Source organism: Heterocephalus glaber, unplaced genomic scaffold (genome assembly GCF_053883595.1).
Source record: "Heterocephalus glaber isolate CG9 unplaced genomic scaffold, H.glaber_assembly_v1.0 deba00001509, whole genome shotgun sequence".
Taxonomy (NCBI): Eukaryota; Metazoa; Chordata; class Mammalia; order Rodentia; family Bathyergidae; genus Heterocephalus; species Heterocephalus glaber.
In genome coordinates, this window is record NW_028258325.1 from 45,313,067 (window position 1) to 45,337,533 (window position 24,467).

General features: G+C 34.5%; 1 protein-coding gene and 1 pseudogene across 10 annotated transcripts in view; one reads left to right on the plus strand and one right to left on the minus strand.

Annotated features, from left to right (window-relative positions):
* Positions 1–24,467, minus strand: part of Clock (clock circadian regulator) — a 119,865-nt gene that overhangs the window by 51,385 nt on the left and 44,013 nt on the right. For 4 of the 10 annotated variants that reach the window (XM_021262328.2, XM_013073953.3, XM_004849703.3 and 1 more), the window contains 5 exons: positions 17,376–17,466; positions 6,678–6,767; positions 4,207–4,266; positions 3,106–3,254; positions 57–148 (listed from right to left, as the gene is read on the minus strand). In XM_021262328.2, the coding sequence (XP_021117987.1) occupies positions 57–148; positions 3,106–3,254; positions 4,207–4,266; positions 6,678–6,724 (348 nt within the window). In that variant the 5' untranslated portion in view covers positions 6,725–6,767; positions 17,376–17,466. The other 6 variants (XM_021262330.2, XM_087187675.1, XM_087187673.1 and 3 more) reach the window with 6 other exon arrangements.
* On the plus strand, positions 8,942–13,838 carry LOC147825157 (chromobox protein homolog 3 pseudogene; annotated as a pseudogene).

Genomic DNA, 24,467 nt, shown 5'->3' on the forward strand with positions numbered 1-24,467 from the left:
ACTCCTGACATTTTTTTGAGGAAAACAAAACTTTCAAAAATTAAATCTAGACATACCTCTAACATTAATTGTGTAAACTCTTCATTACTAAGGAATGTAGGTTTCCAGTCTTGTCGAATTTCACTAGCATCTGACTGTGCAGTGATTTCTGTAAACAGATTGACACATTAGTGGTATACTCCAACCAGTGGGAGAGTATAAAAATCCTACAAGTTGCCTTCTCTTTTCCACTCCAATTAGAGGTAAGAATGACAGGCACTAACATTTATTGGTTTACACAGCAGAGGAGAAGGTTTTGGTATGAGGAAGTATTTGAGTTAATGTGAGAAGTTATCTCTTTATATTTGGCCCCTTGGTAAAATTCTCTCCAGGTTGTTTTTCCTAGGGAGCTTTGATATTTGATAGCCTTTTATGGCTGATAAACCTAAGATTGCTTCCTCCTAGACACAATGACTAAAAACTAATAAGAACAAGCAGATTAAATCAAGAATATTCCATTCAAATGGTGATAGCTAGAGAGAGATAAGGTAGTGAATCTGGAGGAAAGAAGCCAATGAAATGGGTCAATCTGCTTTCAATAGAGATTATCTTAGGCCTGCCATTTTTTTTTTTTTAGGCCTGCCATTGTTAAGCAAAAGGTGCTTTTGTTTAATTAACCAAGGAGACAAAATTAAGATTTTGGGCAAAAACTTCATAGTAATATGCCCAGAGTGACATTACTTAGTGTCTTTCTTCATGTTCTTAGTGGTAGGGAGCTGGTCCAAAATTTGGAGATCTGACATGGGGCACACATTTATCAGAGTTATTATTATTTATTTTTCTATATAATTTTCATAGATCTAGTTAAGGGAAAGTTATTTATAATACAACCTGAACTGTTTAGGTAACAAATGTTTTCCTATTTTTAAATGCAGACATATTACAACTAGACAGAATAAAAATGTATGACATAGGCTATACTTGACATAATATACTTTATTTTGTAGTAAAAAGTATAAACTATATGTTGATATTTTTATTGACAGACTTACAAATATAGCATATTAAATTGTCACTGAAAAATCTGTATATTTAAATGCCTATGCTGTAATGTGAAGAATAACTAAAAAGCTCAGCTACTAATTCATGGAATATAGTAGTCATGTTTTTCAAATTTGGATCAGTTATACATACTTAGGAAAAAGGATTTAAATCCAGAAGCAAAGCCCAATCAAGTTTAGTTAAACATAGGCCTATTTTAGAGTGATAAATATTTAAGAATTCCCTTAAATTTAAAGGGTTTCTCTTAAATATAAATTTATATTCCCTTAAATATAAATTTCATTTTGAGAGAATTATATATCCAATTTTAAAGAAAAAAACTAATATACTATAAAAATTAACCTTCTATTTTTAGGGGGAAATATATACATTTTATTTCATTCATTCAACAATCATTTATTCAACTCCTACAATGTCTAAGGGGAGTGTGCCATCTAACGAGGTGCTAAAGTTTCTGAAAATATTTCTAAAGGTAAAATATAATGACAGTTGTGGCAATAAAATAAGTGACCTGACCAAAAAAATTAGTTCAATTTAGATGTACTGATTTTGGGGGAATGGGTAAAAGAAGTATCTAGAAATATAAGGCTGAAATTTTCTCTGAAAATAAAGCACTGGTAATTTAATAGAGATATAATAGCCGAAGTCATAGAATGAAATAAACAAGGGAAATTGTATAGACAATGCAAAAGCACAAGAATAGGCCTTGAGAAAAGTCACATTTAGAGGTACAAAAAGAAAGAAAAGAAGGTAGTTTCATTTAAGAAAGGGAAGAAGTGATACAATTTAATGAAAGCAAGCCAATGGAGGATGAATCAAAATTTCCAATTCCACAGAGATGAACATTAGGCTGAGGTATAAGATAAAGCCCTTTGTTTTACTGAGGATGGGTAAGTAATGTCACTGGTGAAAGTGAAAAGAATAATTTCAAAGAGTGGCAGAGCATAAACTAGTCTAGTAATGTATTACCTAGTGAAGATAGGAGATATAAAGAGACACTTGTTACTAGCTCTCCTTTGGAGAGATTTCTGCAGTTCTACTTGCATCTGAAAAAGGAAATGTCCTTCTATGTATTTTTAAACTCTAGTATCTCTGCCACCAAAATACTTAATATTCTTTACATTTTTATTTTTTCCCCCAGTGCTAAGGACTAAACTCAGGGCCTTTGGCATGTCAGGTAAGCATTCCACTACTGAGCTGTGCCTCCAGCTGCCTTTGTATTTTTATGACTCATCTTTGACTTGGTCAAGGTGACTTTCTTCAGTGAACATATATTTTTAAAATTTATTTATTTTGGTACCAGGGATTGAACTTGAGACCTTGCACTTGAGAGGTAGATGGCGGAACCACTGAGTTAAATCCCCGGCCCAGAACATATATTTTAAAAGTGTTTATTTCCTAGATATAAACCTAAATAACTTTTTAAAATGATATATAAAGTCCTTATATTATCTGGCTCTTTTCTTTCCTTCAAATACAACTCTAACTTTCCAACATGAACACACTCCAGATAAAAGAAGTCCCCTGCATCTCTGCATTTGTACATGTTTTCTATTTTTTGTGAAAATGTTTTCTTTCATCTAAAAGGAAAAGTACTGAAGTAACTATTTTTACGTCTTCTCTGACATATTCTTTTCCTCTGTGCTCCCACTGCAAGTTTAAAATTTGCAAGCACTACCCACATTATAATCATTTGTACTGTAACTATCTGTTTACATGTTTGTATCCCTTGGCTTGAGTTAAAGGGTAAGAATGTTACCCTGCATCATAAGGATCAGGAATACAGAAGGCACTAAATAAATGTTTGTTGAATGAAAGATTATACCAATAAATCTTTCTTAAAAAGGCACATGGTTTCTCTTTCTTAAAAAAAAAAGCTGAGGGGCCAGGGATTTAGCTCAGTGGCACCACATCTGTGTTGCAAGCACAAGGTCCCTGGTTCAATCCCCCATACCACCAAAAACAAAAACAAAAAAAAAGCGGAGGAAATAATCTTATCAATCTTGCCAAGATTCTAATTCATTATGCTTTAAAGGAGAGTCTTATAGTAATAAAAAAATTTACCTTTATGTTTGCGTAAAAAGTCAATGCTCTTCTGCAAAACAGTAGATTTGTCCATCTTTCTAGCATTTCCAGGAAGCATGGATCCCAGTTCTTTAATGAGAACATTAAATTGATCTCTACGTTTCTTTTCAGATTTGTTTCTAGATACCCTGATTAAAAAAAAATTTAAATAAGTGGTTTTTAAACAATTCACTTAATTACTCATATCATGTATTATATAGTGTTCAATTTGGACATGATACTATACTGCTGTAAACATAGATGGTAATAGATATTTCCTAAATCACCAACAATATCTGTTAATTTGGGCAGTAATTTTTCATCTCAGTTTATCACTACAGCAACTTTTATATATCAAGCATTTGACAAGCATGTTTTTATGAAAATGGAAAGACAAACCATGAACAGTGCAAATTTTATTTAATATCTACCAAGGCTTGGAAAGTCATAAGCTTATAAAGATTAATATTTTATAAAAGTATATATGTGTAATACAAATTAACAATTATCAATTAGGAGAACATCATCCATTTAGCTTAAGTTTTAAATTATAAACAAAAATCTAAAATTGAAACCCTCTCTACCCTCAGGATTACTCACACTCCTTCCTCTGTACTGCTAGATCCAATAGAGTGCAGTGGTTTGGTATCTGTCTCTCCCTTAAAATACAGACCCATATTTTTTGTCTAAGGATTCTGACATAACATCTCTAAAATAGTAAGCATTCTAAATATATGTGCTAAATGAATAATTATTGCTATCCTGTGTTAAGTTGTAACCAGTAAACAAAGAGCTTTTGAGACAAATTCAATTGTTTATAAAGCAATTAATCATCTTATAATTAACCAATTATCTGCTTTGTGAAGTCAGATTTTCTAATTTTGTTTTTGTTTAAGCAAAGCATAATGGTTTCCCAAAAGGTAAGAGGATAATTGTATTTAATTTATAAATTGTATATTGATCATCTAAGCTCTTCTATTTTGCTAACATTATCTAAATTCTTAATGGAGACAGCTTTTGGAAATCATTAATTTTTTTTATTTACAATTTAATTTACATATTTTTCACTTATTTACTATCTTGTATCTCACATCAAACTACCTTTTGGCTTTGTCCTTGTCATCTTCTTCCACCAACCCATCAAAAATACTACTGTCATCTCTAAAAGAAAAAAAGTGGACAAAGTAAGAGTAGATTCACTAAGTAATAGCAACACTAAAGTGGCAGGTAAATCCACTCAGCTATAGTCTAGAATTTCTGTTAAGTTAATGGACTGCATAAATTCAAGTTCAATAACTCATAATCTGTTTTCTAATAAATTTTAGTTATATTTAATTATATTTTAAAGCTTTCTACATATATTAATTTATACTTAGCTATATGTATACAACATGCTAAACAAGAATTTAACTAGCTTAAATGTTTTTTCAAACTTAATAACCAGTGAAAACCTACAGAAAGTCAAAGTATTTGCCATTGTATAAAATTATTCACTTGGAATTATTTTTAATAAATATAATACCATAATTTAATTTTTTTGACATATTTGTAAAACCACAAATTACTCATTAACATCATAATCTATCACATTAGCTTATACATTTTCATTCATTTACTGATCCATTTGACAAATATTTATTAGCATTCAGGTGCATGATTCTTCTGTTTTGGATGTGGTTAAGAGACCAAGGATTAAGACATATAGCTGCTCTCTTACAGCTTGTATGTTCTACTGGAAAGGAACAAACTTGAAAATGTGTGACAACGGGTTTTTTTTTTAAGGTGTTAATTTTACTTACTAAGTTGTTAGTCTCAGTATAGGGAAGGATTTGTTGAAGTAGAGACACTGAGGGAAGATCTAAGTGACAATGCAGGGTTAGCAATGGGATGATGTGAGGTAAGAAGATTCTAATAAATTATCTCAAGAGTGCTGGTAGCTAACTCCTTAAGCTAAGGCACAGTAATATTAAACAGTTTCCAGTGGTTTATGAACCTTTATATGCATTATTCATTCCCAAATGCACAACTTTGTGGCTTATACAGGCCAACAGCGTAGAAAGTGCCTGTTGGACTCACTATTGAGATCAACTACAAATCTTGTTTCATGGAGCTACATGACTAGATTTTTGGCATTCCATTTATGCCTAGAAATTTACTTTAAAAAAAAAAATTTTTTTTTTGACACCGGGGATCGAACTCAGGACCTTGGGCTTGTGAGGCAGGCACCGGAACTACTGAGCTAAATCCCCGGCCCATTTATAAAAAATTTTGTGTGAATATGCATTATTTTTCTGAGGAGAAAGCCCACAACTATAATATTCAGAGACATAAGGAACCCATATTAATAATCACTGCTTTAGGTTCAAACACACATGTCATCCTAAGATGTCATACTGTCTATAATCATTCAGAAGCATAACACCAAAAACATGTTTAATCCCTCTAGAGCAGTGATGAAATATCTTTCTGAGGAAAAGATTTCTCACAGATTCCATCTCTAACTAGGGCATAGTCCAAATCTATGGTCATGATGAAGCAGGTCTCTCTAAGGACATTCCTTGTCTTCAGGTCTTATATTCTGGTACAGCAGTAATGGCGAACCTTTAGAGCTTTAAGTGATACAAAACAGCCCACTGCAGCACATGTGCTGTACATTTACTACCACTCTGGTAGAGTATATATCTTCGCTTTGTAGCTCACAGAAAAGGGTAGCTGCCTTCAGATGTCAATAGTCACTTCTGCATGCAACTGGAACCCCAAAATTCTTAATTTTTTTTCCATGGATAAATCACACAGTATACTATAATAAAGGTACGTAACTTTAGTGGCAGACAAACCAACACTAGTTAAAATTACAGCATATCACTTACCAGCTATGTGACCTTAAACATATTATTTAACCTTACTGTAAAATCTTATGGATTATGAGGTTAGAAATACAAAAATATTTTGTACTTCAGCTGTCAATAGTAGGTGCTTTAAAAATATTACTACATTTCATCGAATTTAAGACAAAGACTCATTATTATTTTTGTGCTCCTAAGAAAGAAAAAACAATGCTACCAATTAAATTACAAATCAACTATTTAGGCTCATCAAATATTAGAGATGTTAAAATTTTTTTTGAAGTCTTAAAATTTAGGAAATCAAGTTCATCCTTTTCACAAGAGTGATGTTCAAACATTACAGTTCAACTAGTGATCCTAATTTTAGTTGCACCTTATCAGGCACAAATGCTAAGACACCTGAAGGGATGGAATTAGCACCAAGACATTCTAGAGGTGCCAAGGAAACAAGCGTAATTGTTACCATTTCATGCCAAACAGCTTTTGATCAAATGACTAAAACCCGTGATTCAATATCCACCTAAAAGACATGCTAAGTATTATTAACTTTGGCTCTTGAAAATACTGACATACTTTACTATTATACTACAGTTGTTCAGTACAGAAATTGAAATAGTAATTATGTTTAAGTCAAAAAATCCTACTATCATATGGACAAATATTCTAATAGTGAATTTCCAAATAGTTTTAAATAATTCAAAAATTTAAAGAAGTCTATAAACATACCTGTCAACAATCGAGCTCATTTTACTACAGCTTATGGTAAACAACATAACACACTACGTTTTCGTCTTGTGGTAGACATTTGTACTTCTCCTTGGGTAGAAAAAAAAATAGCCATTATTGTTCTTAAAAATTTACTTCTACAAACAAAGTTAGCTTGACAAATACTATACTGTTATCTTAGAGACTTCAAAATGTTGGAACATTATTTTTTTTTCCATTAAGTTTATTGGTATAATTTAGGTATACAATACAGTTACATTCATCATGAGGATCTTTTACCTTTACATGATGTATCTTGGTTCTTACTTTTTCCCCTTCCCCTGCCCTCCCTTCACCCCTTCCACCTTTCCCTATTTGCAAAGACTTTTCCATTTTTTCCTTTTCTCATATTTTTTCTTTGCCCTTCTTTCCTTTCCCCTACCCCTCCCACTTCCCCACTCCTTTAGACCTTTACTTCCTATTACAAAATATCAATTATACATTTTTAAAATTACAATATCAAGATCTAGAAGACATTACCACAGATTTTACAGAATTTAAAAGGATATAGAAAGCATATTACAAAAATCTTTTTTTGAAATAGATTTGACAACTTCTAAGAAGTACCTTGGAAGACAAATTAATGAAACTAATTCTGGAGGAAATCTAAAATTTGAATAGCACCTATTAAAGAAAGTATATTCCTAGCTTGAAAACCTACCTATATGACAACGGCAGGCTCATATACATTTTAACTGATAAATTATATCAAACATTTTAAGCAGAAAAAAGAAGGAACACTTCTCCCCTCATTTTAGGAACTCAACATTGTGCTAATCCTAAAACTGGATAAAGACAATAGAAGAAAAAAGTATGAACATAGATAGAAATTTGTTTAACAAAACAAAATATTAGAAGTCAGATCTGGCAGTATGTAGAGAGCGGTTTTATTATAGGGATGGCAATGTTGGTTCAGCATTGGAAGATCCACCCCCAAAAGTCATCATTTTAACGGAGGAAAGGAAAAAGTCATATGATCCTGTCACTTGTTTGCTAAAAAGTATTGGACTAAATTACACAGCTGTTCAAGGTAAAAGCTATCAGGAGACTAGAAGTAGAACAGAACCTTCTCAACAGATCAAAGACATGTACTCCATACTTTCAGCAAAAACATCTTATATGAATGGAGAGGATACAATGCTTTCTCCCTAAGGTGGGGAACAAGGGCAGATATGACTACTCTTCATCTGTCCATTAAACTTTGAAACATAGGCCTAAACCAAAATAGTCTGGCAATAAAATGACACAATTAGGATAAGGACTGTCAAGGTAGAAGCAAAATCTTTATATGTAGATGAAATGATCATCTACAGAGAAAATACTAAGAAATCTCTAGGAGCCCCTAGAACTTGTATCTGAATTTAGCAGGATTAGAAAACACAGGTATATATAAAAATTCTATGTATACTTGCTATAAATGAAGAATTGGATATTGAAACTTAAATTATATAGGAGTACAAAGGACCTAGAAAAGTAAAAAAGAAAAAAACAAAGTGTTGGAAGGCATTTAGTACCTAATTTTAAGACTTCTTCTAAAGTTACAGTAATCAAGGCAGTGATGGTATAAGGAAAGACATATAGATCATTGGAATAAAACTGAGAATCTAGAAATAGAACCACACATATATGGTCCACTGAGTTTTGAAAGATTATTTAACATTAACATTTTATAGAACATAAACTCAATTCAAGAGCAGAGGAAAAGATAGTGTTTTCAGCAAATGGCACTAGAACACCTGGAATCCGTATATAAAAAATTAACCTCAACCCTTTATTTCCATACATAAAAATAACCTGAAAGGATCTACGAACCTAAATATGAAAGACTAAAACTATAAAACTTTAACAAGAAATTATAAGGGATAATGTTTATGAATTTAGGGTAGGCAAGAATTTCCTAGGATATAAAAAACATGATGTATAAAAGAAAAAAATTGATAAATGAGATTCCATCAAAATTTAGAACTTTAAATGACATCATTAAGAAAATGAAAAGTAGTCCTTAAACAGACCATATTTATAATGCATATAACCTATGACCAGAATGTATAAAGAACTCTCACAGCTCATTAATAGACAATCCAATTAAAAAGTAGACACAAGAAGATGATAAATAGCCAGTACAGCACAAGGAAAGGTGTGCAACTCTAGAATCAGAAAAATACTAATCAGTACAATAACAAGATTGAATTATACACTCATTAGGGAGATGAAATTAAAAGTTTTAAAAGAACAAATGTCAGCCTAGGTGTAAACCAGTTAGAACTTTCTAAGACTGTTAATGTGAATGTAAAATGACAAAACCCTTTTGGAAAACAATATAGAAATTTCTCATATTACTGTTAAGAACCAACAGTCCTGTTCTTAAGTTTTTATTTGAGAGGAATGAAAACACATGTTCACAATAGATTTGTAAATACAAGTTGACTATCCCTTATCTGAAATTCTTGGGACCAGAGTGTTTGATTTTCATTTGAAATCCACTTGATCTGTAAAGACGATAGCTACTCCTGCTTTTTTTGGGGGGGGGGGGGGTTCTGTCACATGGAGTATTGTTTTCCACCCTTTAACTTTCAAACTATGAATTTCTTTTTGAATTAAATGTGGTTCTTGTATGCAGCATATTGTTGGATCTTGCTTCTTGTCCCATTCTGCCAGTCTATTTCTTTTGATTGGTGAGTCGAGACCATTAACACTGATGGTTATAACTCATACATACTGATTTATCACTGTCATGACTTTTTCTGTTTGTTGGATTCTCCCTCTTTGCTTTTAATTTCTTGTCGCACCCAACAGATTCATTCTGCTGGTCTTTCTGGGGTTGCGATCCTCGTCTTTTCCTAGGATATTGTCTAAAATTTTTTGGAGTGCTGGTTTGGTATTCATGAAGTTCCTAAGGTGCTCTTTTTCATGAAAGTATCTTATTTCTCCATCAATTTTGAAAGATAGTTTTGCAGGGCACATTAATCTGGGTTGGAGGATGTTTTAGGGCTTGAAATGTATCACTCAGAGCTCTTCTTGCCTTGAGGGTTTACATTGAGTAGTCTGCTGTGATTCTGATGGGCTTTCCTTTGTATGTGATTAGTTTCTTTTCTCTAACTGCTTGTAGAATTTTGTTCTTCTGTTGGGTTTCTGGAATCTTAACTATTATATGCCTATGTGTAGATTTTTTTTATCACAGCTACTTGGAGTCCTATATGCCTCACTTATCTGTATGTCAAGTTCTTTTTCCCTACTTGGGAAGTTTTCTGCCATCACTTCTGTGAACAGTTTTTTTATGTCATCTGCACTCTCTCCTGTTTCTTCACTGACTCCAATCAGTCTTATGTTATTCTTCTTTGCATCGTCTAGCAGCGGCTGGATTTCTCATGGTCCCTTACAATTGTAAACAAATTTTTCTTTTCCTGGTCACTAATTGCAATTTTATCTTTTTTTTTGGTACCGGGGACTGAACTTGGGACCTTGTGCTTGCAAGGAAGGCGCCAGAACCACTGAGCTAAATCCCCGGCCCTGCAATTTTATCTTTTATATCTGAAATTCTGTCCTCACACTGGCTCATTCTGCTGCTTAGACTTTCAATGGAGTTTTTAATTCCTGGAAATCTGTTTGCATCTGTTTTATGGATTCCATTTGTTTCCTATGTTGGGATTCCATCATGTTCCTCAGCTCCTCTATTTTTTAATCTGTATCCTCTCTAGATTTATTAATCGTATCTTGCACTATGGGCACAATCTCTGTTGCTATCTGAGAAATTATTTCTGATTTCATTTTTTCCAGATCCTCTTTTGTTGCCAGTTCAGGGAGTCCAGGTGGTTGAGTATCAGAGTGTTCCACCTTGTTTCCCTTTGGGGTTGCTTTAGGTGATCTGGAAGTATAGTTTTGAAACTTGTTTACATGTCTTCTCATTTCAACAGGAGCAGGGGCTGCTGGCACCTGTGCTCGTGGAGGGTGGGGAGTCCGGTGGCCCAGAAGCCTCCTCTTGTGCACTGGGAATGGCTCACTTCCTCTGTGCTCATGGGGGGGGGGGGGGTACGGCAGCCTGGAAGCCTCCTCTTGTGTGCTGGGAGCGGCTCACCTCCTCTGTGCTTCCAGGTGGCTACGGTGGCCCGGAAGCCTCCTCTTGTGCACTGGGAACGTAAAGCCACCTCTTCCAAGCAGATGAAGTAATAAATATGTTTCATTTAACATTGGGTGATCTTTGAACCATGAATTATCTTCATTGTTTATTCTTTTGAGTTCCCATATGTGAAGATTTCTGACTCTTTGCAAATGTTCAAGTTCTGCCTGGATTTCTGCCTCTTCCTTCTTGAGATGTCCTAGTCCAAGTTTGAAAATTTCTTCCTGTTCATATTCTACCAAAGGAAGTTGGTAGAGGTTTCAGTCCATAATTGGCTGGCTCTGAGGCTGGGATGGCAAACATGCATCAAAGAGGAGAAACACCATGGCACACACAAGGTAGCAAAGGTTACAACAACTGGAACATTATTTTGAAGCCCATCTTTGGGCAGGACACATTTGAGATTTCTTTTCCTTCTAAAAAAGAGTATGGGGGAAAGTTCAGATTCATAATTCACTTTCATTTTATTACAATCAAAATGAAAAGGCCATTCTTAATATTCAATATATAATTTGATTATATAATTCTAAATTGGCTGTAATAAAACCATCAAATGGACAACATCTGTTAAAACCCTATTTTCTGCTAAACAGTATGGTAGGCTTTTGGAATACAAGGATGAAAGACAGTCTCTGTATATAAAAATTTGCAATGAGCAAAGACAATCTACAAACTATTATAATAAAAAGTATAATGAAGTTAAATATTTTGTAATTCCCTCCCCCATGCCCCACCCCTCACAGCCGCCAGGTGTGGGCAGCATCATCCCCCATCCCCAGCCTGCAAAGCACCCTGGCCCCCTTTCCTCAGATGTGAGTGCGGCTGTAGGCCCGCAGGCCAAGACCCTGAGGACCCACGACGTGAGCATCCCAAGCGGTGAATAGCTCTGCAAGTCCGCAATAAAAAATGGCCTACAATAAAACTACATTGCAAAAAATGGGAAAGAAACAAAATGGAAAAAGTAAAAAAGTTGAGGAAGCAGAGCCTGAAGAATTTGTGGTAGAAAAAGTACTGGACCGTCGTCGTGTAGTGAATGGGAAGGTGGAGTATTTTCTGAAGTGGAAGGGATTTACAGATGCTGACAATACACGGGAACCTGAAGAAAATTTAGATTGTCCAGAATTAATTGAAGCATTTCTTAATTCTCAAAAAGCTGGTAAAGAAAAAGACGATACAAAAAGAAAATCTTTATCTGACAGTGAATCTGATGATAGCAAATCAAAGAAGAAAAGGGACGCTGCTGACAAACCTACAGGATTTGCCAGATGTCTTGATCCTGAATGAATAACTGGTGCCACAGACAGTATGGAGAATTGATGTTTCTCATGAAATGGATTCAGAAGAGGCTGACTTGGTGCTGACAAAAGAGGCAAATATGCAATGTCCTCAAATTGTAACTGCTTTTTATGAAGAGAGACTAACTTGGGATTCTTGTCCAGAAGATGAAGCTCAATAACTTACATCATTTATATATATATATATATATATATAAATGGGTCTTAGTGTTTGATTCACTAGTGTGAAAAAACCCAGCATTCTAATGAAAATCAAGTTTAATATGTTGGTTTTGAAAGTATTTGGGGAAGTTGTTGAGTTTTGCTTCGCATCAATAGCACTGGTTACTTTGAACAAATAAAAAGCTTTCTGTAGTTGCTTCCTTTATCAGAAAACAGCATTTAATAGCCTGATATATTTCCTCTGCTTTTCTAAATATTGGGAAAATTATCCATAGTCAAACTCAAAAACAGAACTCATTTTTAGCTCACATGCTTAAGGACCATTCTGAATTTTTTGTTTGTGTATAAATAAAATACTTATGTAAATGGTTTTTGTTTTGTTTTTAAACATTCACCAAAATAAGAACTATAGGTAATAAGCTCAAGTTTGAGATGCTATCATTCTGAGCAACCTAAGAAATAAAACACAGTTAAACTGCAAGTTTTCCCGAAGCCACAACTTTTCAAGTTAGATAGATAATTCTGTGGTTAATTGGACAGATTAAAGTGGGTATTTTCAAAGCAACCATATCAGAATCCATATCTGTGTTTAGTTAGAAAAATACAGCAGTTTGCTTGCAAAATTCCTGAAAAAAAGTTGTGTCACTACCAACAACTTCCCCACCCAAATAAGGTAACTAGTCAACGTGGTTTGTTTGAATTAGCTAAGGAAAACTTGTTAAGGGAACATTAAAGGTTACTCATGACCCATTCCCTTACAACAAGTTGAAATGTGTACTCAAAGTCAGGATTTGTGGATGTCTAAGACTTTGCTCATGGAAACCTACTGAGTGGCTAGAGGTGGTCACAATTTAGGACCTGCTAGAATAAATTAGTGAACAAACTTATAATCTAAATTATTGACCTGCATGTTTTTCTTGACCCCAATTTGTTCCTTACATGTAGGCTCAATCTTCAGTATTTGAGTTACTGTTTCAGCAGAAGCCAGAAAAATAACTTTGTAGTAGTCAGAATGTTATCCTACCGTACATTGTTTACTTTATTGTAAATAATGGTGAGCAGTGGTCAATAAATAGTTTTATATTAAAAAAATATTTTGTAATGACATTACTGGGAAAGAACAATTAGGTAAACTCATGGGAACTGAGAGGAGAAAGTGAGGAAATACTCGGGATGACAATGAGTCTGCCAAAAACTAAAGGTTCTCGTTACTGAAAATATGATCTACAGACCATCAGCATCCTCTGAGAACTTATTAAGTGACAGATCATAGCCTCCATCGCAATCCTACTGAATCAGAATCTACATTTTTCACAAGACCCCCATGTGATGTCAAAGCAAATAGTTCAAAGAATTCTAAGTCAAAAAGAATGAGAATCTGCAAAGGCACAGGTCTTCACAAGATGCACAAGATGAGACAATATCATATTTGGAAAATCAAGAGGTTCTGCATTTTCCTTATAGAAAAATTAGGCTTTACAATTTGAAGTTTTAATTACTAGAGCATAAAGTGAGAACCGGAGTGACAGAGAGGTGAAGATATGTTAAACAGAGAAGAACCATGTTACCTTTATAGACTGATGCTGCTTCCAAACTGAATCACAAGCCTAAACTTTGTTTCTCTAAATTGTATAGTCTTTCTGAAAAGTATAAGGCAGGTTTTACTTACACAAAATTCTTATGCTCTACAATCATGAGTTAAATGCTGAATAATCACCTTGATTCTGATAAATATGCTAACAGTTTTGACTTTATTGAAAATTTAGAAAATGTAAATTAATATGTAACTCTAAGATAGGGAAGATTAAAAGTGTTTTAAGACCAGAAGATTCTAAAAAATTTTACCAATTTTTTAAATGTATTTTTACAAGAGGAATAGAGAATAACCTTCATTAGAAGAATAAACTTGTAGTTATGGCTGCAGAAATGGGATTGTGAAGGACTAAGAATTCTTCAAATGATAAGGTGAGTCAAAGATAAGAATTAAAAGGACTAACACTATGAAAAATATAGTGATTTAAGTGTCTGTGGTAACAGCAGATGGAACACACAACTATAGAATTTTAGAATTACATGAAAATTTAAAGATCACCTGGTCCAAAAGAAATACAGTAATAACATAGGTCCTATCACTAGGAAAAAACAAACAAACAAAATGGTACAAAGGTAACAGAGCCAGTTTAGGTAAATTAAAAAAGGATAGCTTTAGTTTAAACTTAAAAGGCCAGATATGAGCTAATAAGACACCTTAACATGCATATAAGCTATCAACATGTATCTTTGATTTTCTAAAGGTACAAAGTTGGGGCCAGGGATTTAGCTCAGTGGCACCATACCTGCTTCACAAGGACAAGGTCCTGAGTTTGATCCCAGTACCAAAAAAAAAAATGTAGAAAACTGGACAAACTATAACAAAACACCTCCTCCTTATGTTTTAGACTGAAAATATTCCCCCCAAAGGATCATGTATGTTCCAAAGTGGGGTTTTAGAAAGTGAATAGATCACACGGGTGCTGATCAGTGGGTGCTCATCTATTGATGAGTTCATACCTGAATGTGTGCTGTTAGGAGGTGGGGCCTAGTCAGAAAGCGGGGGCTGTGAAATGAAAGTTTATATCTCCATCCCAGGATCCTCCCTTCTCTGCTTCCCTGGCTGCCATGGGAGGAGCAACTTTCTTCTGGTTAGGCCCTTCTACCATGCTGCTTCTACCTTGGAACCAGCTGAGTATGTATGGCCTGATTCCTTCAAAAACATGATCCAAAATAAACCTTTCCTACTTTAAATTGTGGGTGTTAAGTATTTTGTCCCAGCAGTGACAAAGTGACTAAGATACCCTGCCTCAAGAACTAGGGTTTATATTATCTATGAAAGGCCTTATTGACCATAAAAAGAGCAAATCCAAAATAGTTTAAGAGACAGACTGATTTTTTTATTAGGCTGGTTTGCTGCTGCTAAACAATAGTTCACAAATTATTTTTGGTCCTTCTAACAGAACAACCTCAGATTATCTCTCACAGTTCAGCTCCAGATCTTTTTTCTACTTTTCCAGTCAATTATTAGACATGCTTTACTTAAGGGAAAGGTAAAAGAAGTGACATATGGTTATGTAGGTCACAATGAGTACCCTCAGAGCAAACCTCTCTAAAGGGTATCAAATTAACAAAACAATGTGGAAATAAAAGAATAGCCAAAACACTTTGGTTGGGGACTACCCTATGACTCATGCTTTCAATCCAGAAGCACTAGCTAGAGTCACACTTGCCCATGCTACAGATTCTGAGAATGATTCAGTTTCAGATGTCTGTGAGGGTCTATCATTTGCAGAACTCCTTTTATTTATGGCTAAAAGCTTTAATGGTGTTTAAAGAAATGAAATTTAATTGTATTGTTTGCCATATCTAACTAGAAGTGCCTCACTACTCATCAGTCTTAGACTTTCATTCCTACCACTTCACTGAGATTTTTCATTCTTAATAGGAAACATTCATGTTGCCGTATCTAATGGCTACTTTACTGTACTCTATTTGAACTCTTAGTAGATGTGATACAGATGAGTGCTGCTATTTGTTAAATATATTCTCTTCTTGGTTTCTGTGACAGAACATTTTTCTGCTTTGCCACATATCTTACTGGCTGCTGCTTCTTTTTTGATTAATATTGGCAAGTGAAGGGCCATATCAATTTCTGTATACATACTTCTGAGACAATTTAATCCATAAATTTGACTCTCAGTACTTCTATTTGCCAGTGCTCAAATCCATGATCTTACAGCAGATTTTTCAACTGTAGTCATATATCCACACTATCTTTGTAACATTTCTACAGATTTTAAAGGTATTCTAAGTATCATAGCCAAATCAAAATATTTGACTCTCTTTAGTAAATTTGCACCTCAATTTTTCCAACCTAACCTCCATATACTCTCCTCTCCATATACTTTCTGTTGTGGATTAACTACTGGTAAACTTAAGTGGGAAGGCCAGTTGAACTGAGTCAAGTGTGGCTCTGGGCGTGGAAGACCCACCTGAGGATTGTTGCCGGACGGCATAAAGGGAGAATGGGAGAAGATTGCATGCTGTTGATTTTCCTGGAGAAGCTTGCCGCAGCTGGTTTTCCTGATACAAACTCAGCTGTTCTTGTCATCGGTGGAGCTCAGGTCCTCACTGTTGCTGAGGTGGCTGCTGTTCTCTTTGGGGGAGCTCTGATCTTCACCTTGAATGTCGCTTCCTGGCTCCAGTGTAGATCCCTTGGACTTCTGGCACAGATTCTACACTTCACTGGTGCAAATTTGCTTCCACCACTGGCCTTTAGGCCTTCCTGGTGCAGATCCTTGATATGGACTTGCAGGAGACATTGCTGTGGGGCCTAGGCCTCCAGCTGGACCCATGGAACACATTGCCATGGGCTCTAGGACTTTCACTGGACTTGTGCAGACATTGCTGTGGGATCCAGGCCCTCAGCTGGATTCTTCGGGTCCCTAGTGTGGACAAATCTCTTGCACTCTTCTACATCTGACTCTAGTAAGCATTGATTATTATACTTTCCCCATTACTCACTATATTCCAGTCACATTTGCTCTCGCTGTTCCTCAAGCATACCATAACCACTCTTGTTCCACTACCGAGAAACATGGTTGAGTGTGAATACTTATTCTTTTGTCAGATCTGCACATGTCTAACTCCTTCTTGCCATTCTATACTCAAATATAATGACTCATTTTGAATGAGCCTTCTCTGACTACCTAATGAAAAGCAGTCACCAGTCTCTATCACATCATTCAATTCCCTGTACAATACTAATCACAAATTTCTCATTTGTTTGCTATTTGTCTTCCTCTAGAACACAATCCTCATGAGAGCAGGAATGGCTTCTATCTTCTTGTTCATCACTGTATACCAATTAGCTAAAGTAGTATCCTGGACATAACTGTTGCACAACAAACATTTTGGGATAAATTAACACAAAAGAAAAAAATTGTTAAGCATTCCTCAAGTTAGTGCATCAAAATACTTCATAGGTTCTTTTATACACTATTTTGGAAAAATTATATTCTATGGTGCCCTCTAAGATGCACCTATCTTTACCTTTGTACTTTTTCAGTCTTTTGAACTGATTTTTCAGAAAACTATAGGTTCAAGGGCTTCTTCTATATGACCAACCATCAATCTCAGAATTCTGTTTAAACAAGAAAGATAATGTTAGATTTATCTGACTTATATAAAATTTTAAAAGGATATTATTTATCCAACTTGTATAAAATTTTAAACAAAATTTAGAGCTGTGTCACAAAAATGCCTAACAAAATTTAAGTTCTATAAATTGCTTCTGAGAGAAAATAAAATAACTTTAAAATCATGAATGAACTAAATCACTTTTAATTCTAGTATATAATTTAAAAGACAAAAGTATTAAAAAATAATCACAAAAATATGTTAATAAATGCATGATATAAATGGAGGTAATTTGTGACATCCATTAAAAAAGGGGGAAGAGTAAAGGTACAGTTTTCATATTCAGTTGAAGTTATCAGCTTAAATATAAGCCCCAGGGTAACCACAAAGAAAATACAGAGGATACAAAAGAAAATGAGAAAAGAATGAAAGAATAATACCAAAAAATCAACACAATGTAAAGGAAGATAAAAAAGGAACAAAGGAAAAGAAGAAGACAGCTACAAGACAGAAAACAAGACATTTCCTTTCAGCAACAAATTTAAATCTACGTGAATTTAACCTCCCCAATCAAAAGACACTGGCTGACTGGATTTTAAAAATCCCAGCTATATGCTACCTATCAGAGACTTATTTTAGGCTCACCGTAAAAAAATAGAAAAAAATATTCCATGAAAATGGTTAACCAAAGGAAGGCATGAGTAGCTAGCTATACTTATATAAGACAAAATAGACTTTAAGTCAAAACCTGTCATAAGTAGGATATTATATATAAAATTCATTTGTAAGTTACAACAATTGTAAATGTACATGCATTAACATCAGAGAACCCACACATAAGAAGCAATGTCAACATAACTGAAAAGAGAAACAATTACACAACAGGTGATTTCAATACTCCACCTTTCAACAATCTACAGATGGCAGAACATTAATAAAGTACAGACTTGAACAACATTACAGACCAAAAGTCTAACAGACATATACAGAACATTCTACCCAATTAGTAGCCTGATACATATTCTTTTTAAGTGCACAGAGAACATAATCTAGGACAGGTCACATGTTAGTTCACAAAAAATGTTTAACAAGACTCAAATCATACCAAGTATTTTTTCTGACTGCAATGGAATGAAAACAGCAATCAAGATAGAAGAAAACTGGAAAATTCACAAACACATGAAAATTAAATAACACACTCTTAAATAATCAAAGGGTCAAGGAAAAAAATCAAAAGTGAAATTAGAAAGTATTTTGAGACAAATAAAACACAACATACCAAAATTTATGAGATGCAGCAAAACCAGTACAGTGAGGGAATTTCATAGCAGTAAATGTCTACATTAGAAATTAAGAAAAATCTTACATAACCTAATTTTGTACCTCAAAGAATTACAAAAATAATAACAAATTAAGCCAACAGTCAGCAGAAGAAAGGAAAAAGTAAAGACCAGAACAGAGAAAATATAATAGAGAAAAAAATTACCAAAACTAAGACTTTTTTTTAAAAAAGAACAACAAAATTAGCAGAAACAAGGAGAAGAGATTCAAATCATATCAGAAATGAAAAAGAGACATTATAACTGAAGCCACAGAAAGGGAAAAGATTGCAGAAGACTACCATAAAAATCATACAGCAACAAGCTGATAATCTAGAAGGGACAAATTTCTCAAAATAGATAACTAAAACTGAATAATGAAGAAACAGAAAATCTGAACAGATCTCTTAACTTGTAAATTCTCAACAAAGAAAAGCCAAGGACCAAATGGCTTCGCTGATTACCAAACACTGAACGAAGTAACACCAACCTCCTCAGACTTTTCCAAAAAGCTGAACAGGAAACTTGCAAGCTCATTCTATAAGGCCAGCAACCTAATTGGGCATGGTAGTGCATACCTATAAACCCAGCACTCTGGGAGGTGGAGGCAAGGAGAACGGAAAAAAAAAAAAAAAAAAAGGGAACCAACATTAAGGGCCAGGGATTTAGCTCAGTGGCTCCGCAACCTGCCTTGCAAGTGCAAGGTCCCGAGTTTGAGCCCCAGTACCAAAAAAAAAAAAAAAAAAGAGGAGAATGGTAAGTTCAAGCCCAGCCTGGGGAACCTAGGAAGACCTTGTCTCAAAATTTTAAACTAGGTGTGTGTGTGTGGTTGGGATGTAGCTTACTTCGAAGGCCTTGGGTTCAACACCATAAATAAATAAACCTAAAAATGCCCACAGTATGAAGAATGGTTGTTCTTGAGTTATTTTGTAGTTTCTAAAACTTCTCTGATGACCTTGCATTACTTTTATAATCAGAAACTTAAATAGTGTCTTTTTGCTTTCAATATTCTACTACTAAAAGCTCTGGGTATATGTAAGAAGGCTAAGAAGATAAAATACATGTTAACTATCCCAGAAAACAAAAATACGAGTAACAGAGACTATTTTCCTGTTTATTGCTCATGTAATTTAAAAGGAAAACCCCTTTTAATTTCTTCTAATTCTTTAAATTAATTAAAATGGTTAACTCAAGAACTTGATGTTAAAGTCTGAAACTACAATTTTTTTCTCTAACCCAAAAACCTGTTGACCCATTAACCTACTTTGAAGTCTAGATTTGTTAAATTTAATATCATAAGATATTTTGAGGACAGATGGATCTGTCAACATTAATTAAAAGTAGTGCTGAAATTTAACTTACTGGTATATAAAATCCAAACAATAATCCTTAACTACATTTACCACCATTTATGAAAAATTCTAACTTGGTTCTGCAGATAATTAACTTTGTACTGTAACAGAAAAGATCATTATTTGTAAGAGCACTTTTAATTTGTAAAGAGTAAAGTATTTCTAAAATTACTTGTTTAATGTATGAGAAAAAATGAAATTAGGCAACAGTATTCAATTTACTTGACACCAAACTGGACTATACATTAACCTACCTTTACATATGATGTAAAATATTGGCAAGATTAAAAACATTTTTGACTCAACAGTAGTTTCTAAAACCAACTTAAAAATTAACCTGTGAAAACAAGAATCACTTCCCAAATGAATTTTAAGAACCAGAGAAGATTCTGGCCAAAACAAACATCATATGACACTAAAACTCTAGCCTGTCAAATGTCAAGACATGAGCTACAAAAACTAAAAAATACAGTTTTCTTAGTGTGCCATAAGCCTATTCCAACTATGTGCATTTCTGCAAATAATATTTAGGTTCCCTATTCATGTAAACTGTTTTGGCTCTCAGACTACACGTACCTTAATCTGCTTTTATGAGACGACACTGAGGCCTGAGTCAGTCCTTGGTCTCTGATTCACCCCACATAAACCTGAAGGTTCAAGAACTCAACTCTCAGAGTGAGCTACACCTTGGACAGGTAGCGTGACCCTATACCTGTATCATCTCAGCCTCTACAGACTAACACCACTAAAAAGAAAAAGGGAACTCTATGGTATGCAAAATAATGGCCTTCAAAACAGGTTCATGCCGTAAATCCCTGGAACCTGTGTCTATGCTAGCCAACATAGCAAGAAGGAACTCTGCAGATACAATCAAGATAAAGGAACCTGAGACGGCAAGATTGTCCTGGATTATCAGGTGGGTCCCATGTAATCCATGAGTCCTTAAGGAATGCAGCCCTGAAACACCTTCATTTTAGTACAGCAAGATACCTGTTGGACATCTGAGCCTTAAAACTGAAAACAATAAATCTGTATTGTTTTAAGCTATTAAGTTTGTGGTAATTTATATGGCAGAAACAGAATTATAGGCCTAAAATCTTTGGCTGCTCTTGATCAATCTGCTGCTCACAAACCTCTCTCAACATTTACAACAATCTGCCTAGGAGATCATTTAAATAAATTCTATTATGCTCTACATCCCTTTTATATCAGTCACCAAGACCCCAAGACTTCCAGATCATCCCGTATCATCTGGACTCTCATCCCTAAACACTCTCTATATATCCTGACACTCACTCCCGCTCCCTTCCTCGCTTAATTTCCAAAATCCTTTCACTGTGTCTTCTGCCACATCTCCTCTTTCCTTTGTTTTCACCACTGAAATCTCACTTTCCTCTTAAGAGTTCTGTTCTTGTTCAAGCCCTTTCAACTGATGGACATTTTCTCTTGCATGTCTCAGATAAACAGGCCCTGGAAGGAGTGGACTCACTCTGATTTCTGAATTATTCTCCTTTTGCCCTTTCCTGAAACCCCAGCTTTGAATTTCAGACTGTATCAGCAATTATCCACTCATCTTGGCCATTCACATATGCCCAGGATAAGCTGTCTCACGCCCTGAGTGAGGATGTTACCCTCTTCAAAATCTGTTCTGTATTAGTATAGTATTTCAATACACAAAATGATTCCCCCAATACCTTGGTCAGTCAGTTCCTCAATCTCAATTTTGTGCTTCTATCTCCCATCCACTCTCCTGATGTTACCCTAGAACTCACCATTACCAATAATCACACACCTATCAGTCTCAATTTCAAGTACTTTACTCTCTAACCCCGCCTATAAATTGGGATAGCATGTGATTCATTTGATGTAAAAGGACAAAAACACAAGCTTTTTGTGACCTTTCTTTGTACTTTAAAAGAAAACAAAAAAACACCAAAACACCTCTCCTACTTTCCTTATCTTTGTTGGATCATCAGTTTCTCATCCCAGTATAGGCAGAAAGGAGCAAGGTGAGTTTAATTGAGATGGTCAGGAAAATCAAACACAGTGACAGTTTACAATTGGTCAGGTTGTCAACATTCTCTATCAGAAATGCTACTTTTCTTTTTTTTCATGTTTTTTTTGGCCATTGAATCCTTTGCACATTTATCATGTCGGACAAACCATTCCAGGAGCTATTCCAGGGCAAATGTAATTATTATTTATGAGTCTAGAACTCTAACATAGCTCATGTAGTGCAGACAATAAAAACTAGTAATTCCAATTTATATTATCTACTGGTATAGGTACATATAACACAAAATGAAGAATTTGCTGAAGGGAAACCAAGGTGTCTGAACATTTGTTTTATGCTTTCTTTTCTAACTTTAATATATTTCTCTAGCTTCATTCCCCATTCTACCCTCACTGTAAACATACCAGGTTCTTTCTAGCTACACTAAACTTCTCACCATTCCTATAAAGTACAAAACAAAGATCTCTGGATAGACAAAGGCTTGTACATCAGTGTCCAAAATATTATAATCATAAATGTCTTAATATAATAAACTAAAATTGATCTTCACAGAAAATCATTGTCATTCAAATCAGAATTCAACTAATCACTACATAAATTTCATATTATTAGTGAAAAATTAAGCAGAGGCACCATATACTAGCTTCCATTGACTATCATAAATTATCACAAACTTACTGAATTAAAATAACATCAATTTATTACATCACAGTTCTGTGAGTCACTGAGATTACATCAAGGCATCAGGAGGGCTGCATTCTTTTCTGGAAGGTCTAACAGAGAATGTTTTCTGTCTTTTCAAGCTTCTAGAGGCCACCTACATTCCTCCCAGCTCATGGTTTCCCTCTTTCATCTTCAAGCCAGTCCTTAAGCTGCTGTCTCTTATGCCCCCTCTCTTCCCTAATAACAACCTTTGTGATTATAAATACAAGATAATTCAGGACAATGTCCCTCATTTTAAGGCTAGCTGATTAGCAACCTCAATTCTTCCTTGTTGTGTAACCTAACAGTCATGGGTTCTGAGAATCAGAACAGAGACACGTTGGGAGGGTCCTTATTTTGTCTACCACAAACCACAAATCAAGAAGTCTCTCTTGGGGAAAAAATAAGAAACAAGATGCATTATGTAAAGGTACAATTCCCAATGAGAAATGTAATTGTGTTGTATACCTACAATGTACCAATAAAAGAATTTAATAAAGTGAAAAAAAAAGTCTCTCTTGGTGAAAGCAAAAATTTTTTAAGGAAAGCTAAAACATCAAAGAATAATTTATTAATAGTTAAAAGACTAAATCTCTATGTAATTAAGTCCCTAACTTCTGAACTATCTGTACCATGTTTCTTCAAGGGAACTGAAAAATAATGTGGATATTCAGGCTACATGAATTCAACCACAACTAACATCTATCACTACTTTATGTAGTAACACGGTCTATATTCTTCTGAAAGACAAAATTTGTTAATGTCCAAAAGAATATGAAAAGCTTTCAAATAAAAAAAAAATATGTGAAATATATATGTGAATATATTTAGTCCATTAGATGATTAATTATTATTTTACTCCACTGATAGATTACTTAGTCATTACGATGCAAGGAAAAGGTCTGGGATAACAGCAAAAGACACTGAATCTATGAAGTGGTGAGGCAGATGCTTAAACTGAACAGATAGATCTTTGCAACATGTGAGTAGAATTAATTATAAGGACTATGATGATGTGTTGATGGCATATTAATGTGACAGCCAGAAGGCCTGTGACCAGGTTTCAATATGCAATATGGGCTTAGCAAGTATTACAGAACAGATAAGATACTCTTTCTTGATACAGATGACACAAGATTTGATGAGACTTCTGATTTATCTTTCAAGTTCACTGACTCTTTCCTCTGTCATCTCCATTCTGCTAGTGAGTCCATACAATAAATTTTTACTTCATATATTGTATTTTTCATTCTAAATTTCTATTTGATTCTTTTTTTTGTCTAGTTTCTATTTTTCATTGGAAGATTTGGAATTATCTATTGAAAGGAAATCCCATGAACTCATGGTCTGTCCATTCATTTCAAGTTTACTTTCATAAGCATGAACTACTGGATGATTTTTTCTGCTAATTTCATCATTTGAATCTTCCCAGGCTTGGTATCTGTTTATTGCCTTTTCCCTTTAAAAATGGTCAAATTCTCCTGCCAAGCAATTTTGGATTATATCCTAGACACTCTGAATAAGATCATGAGCTCTAGTTCTATTAACAACTAGAGAATCTGATTTTTTAATTAAGTTTAGGCTAGATGTTCTGCCTTGCCTTTTGTGGGTAGTAGTT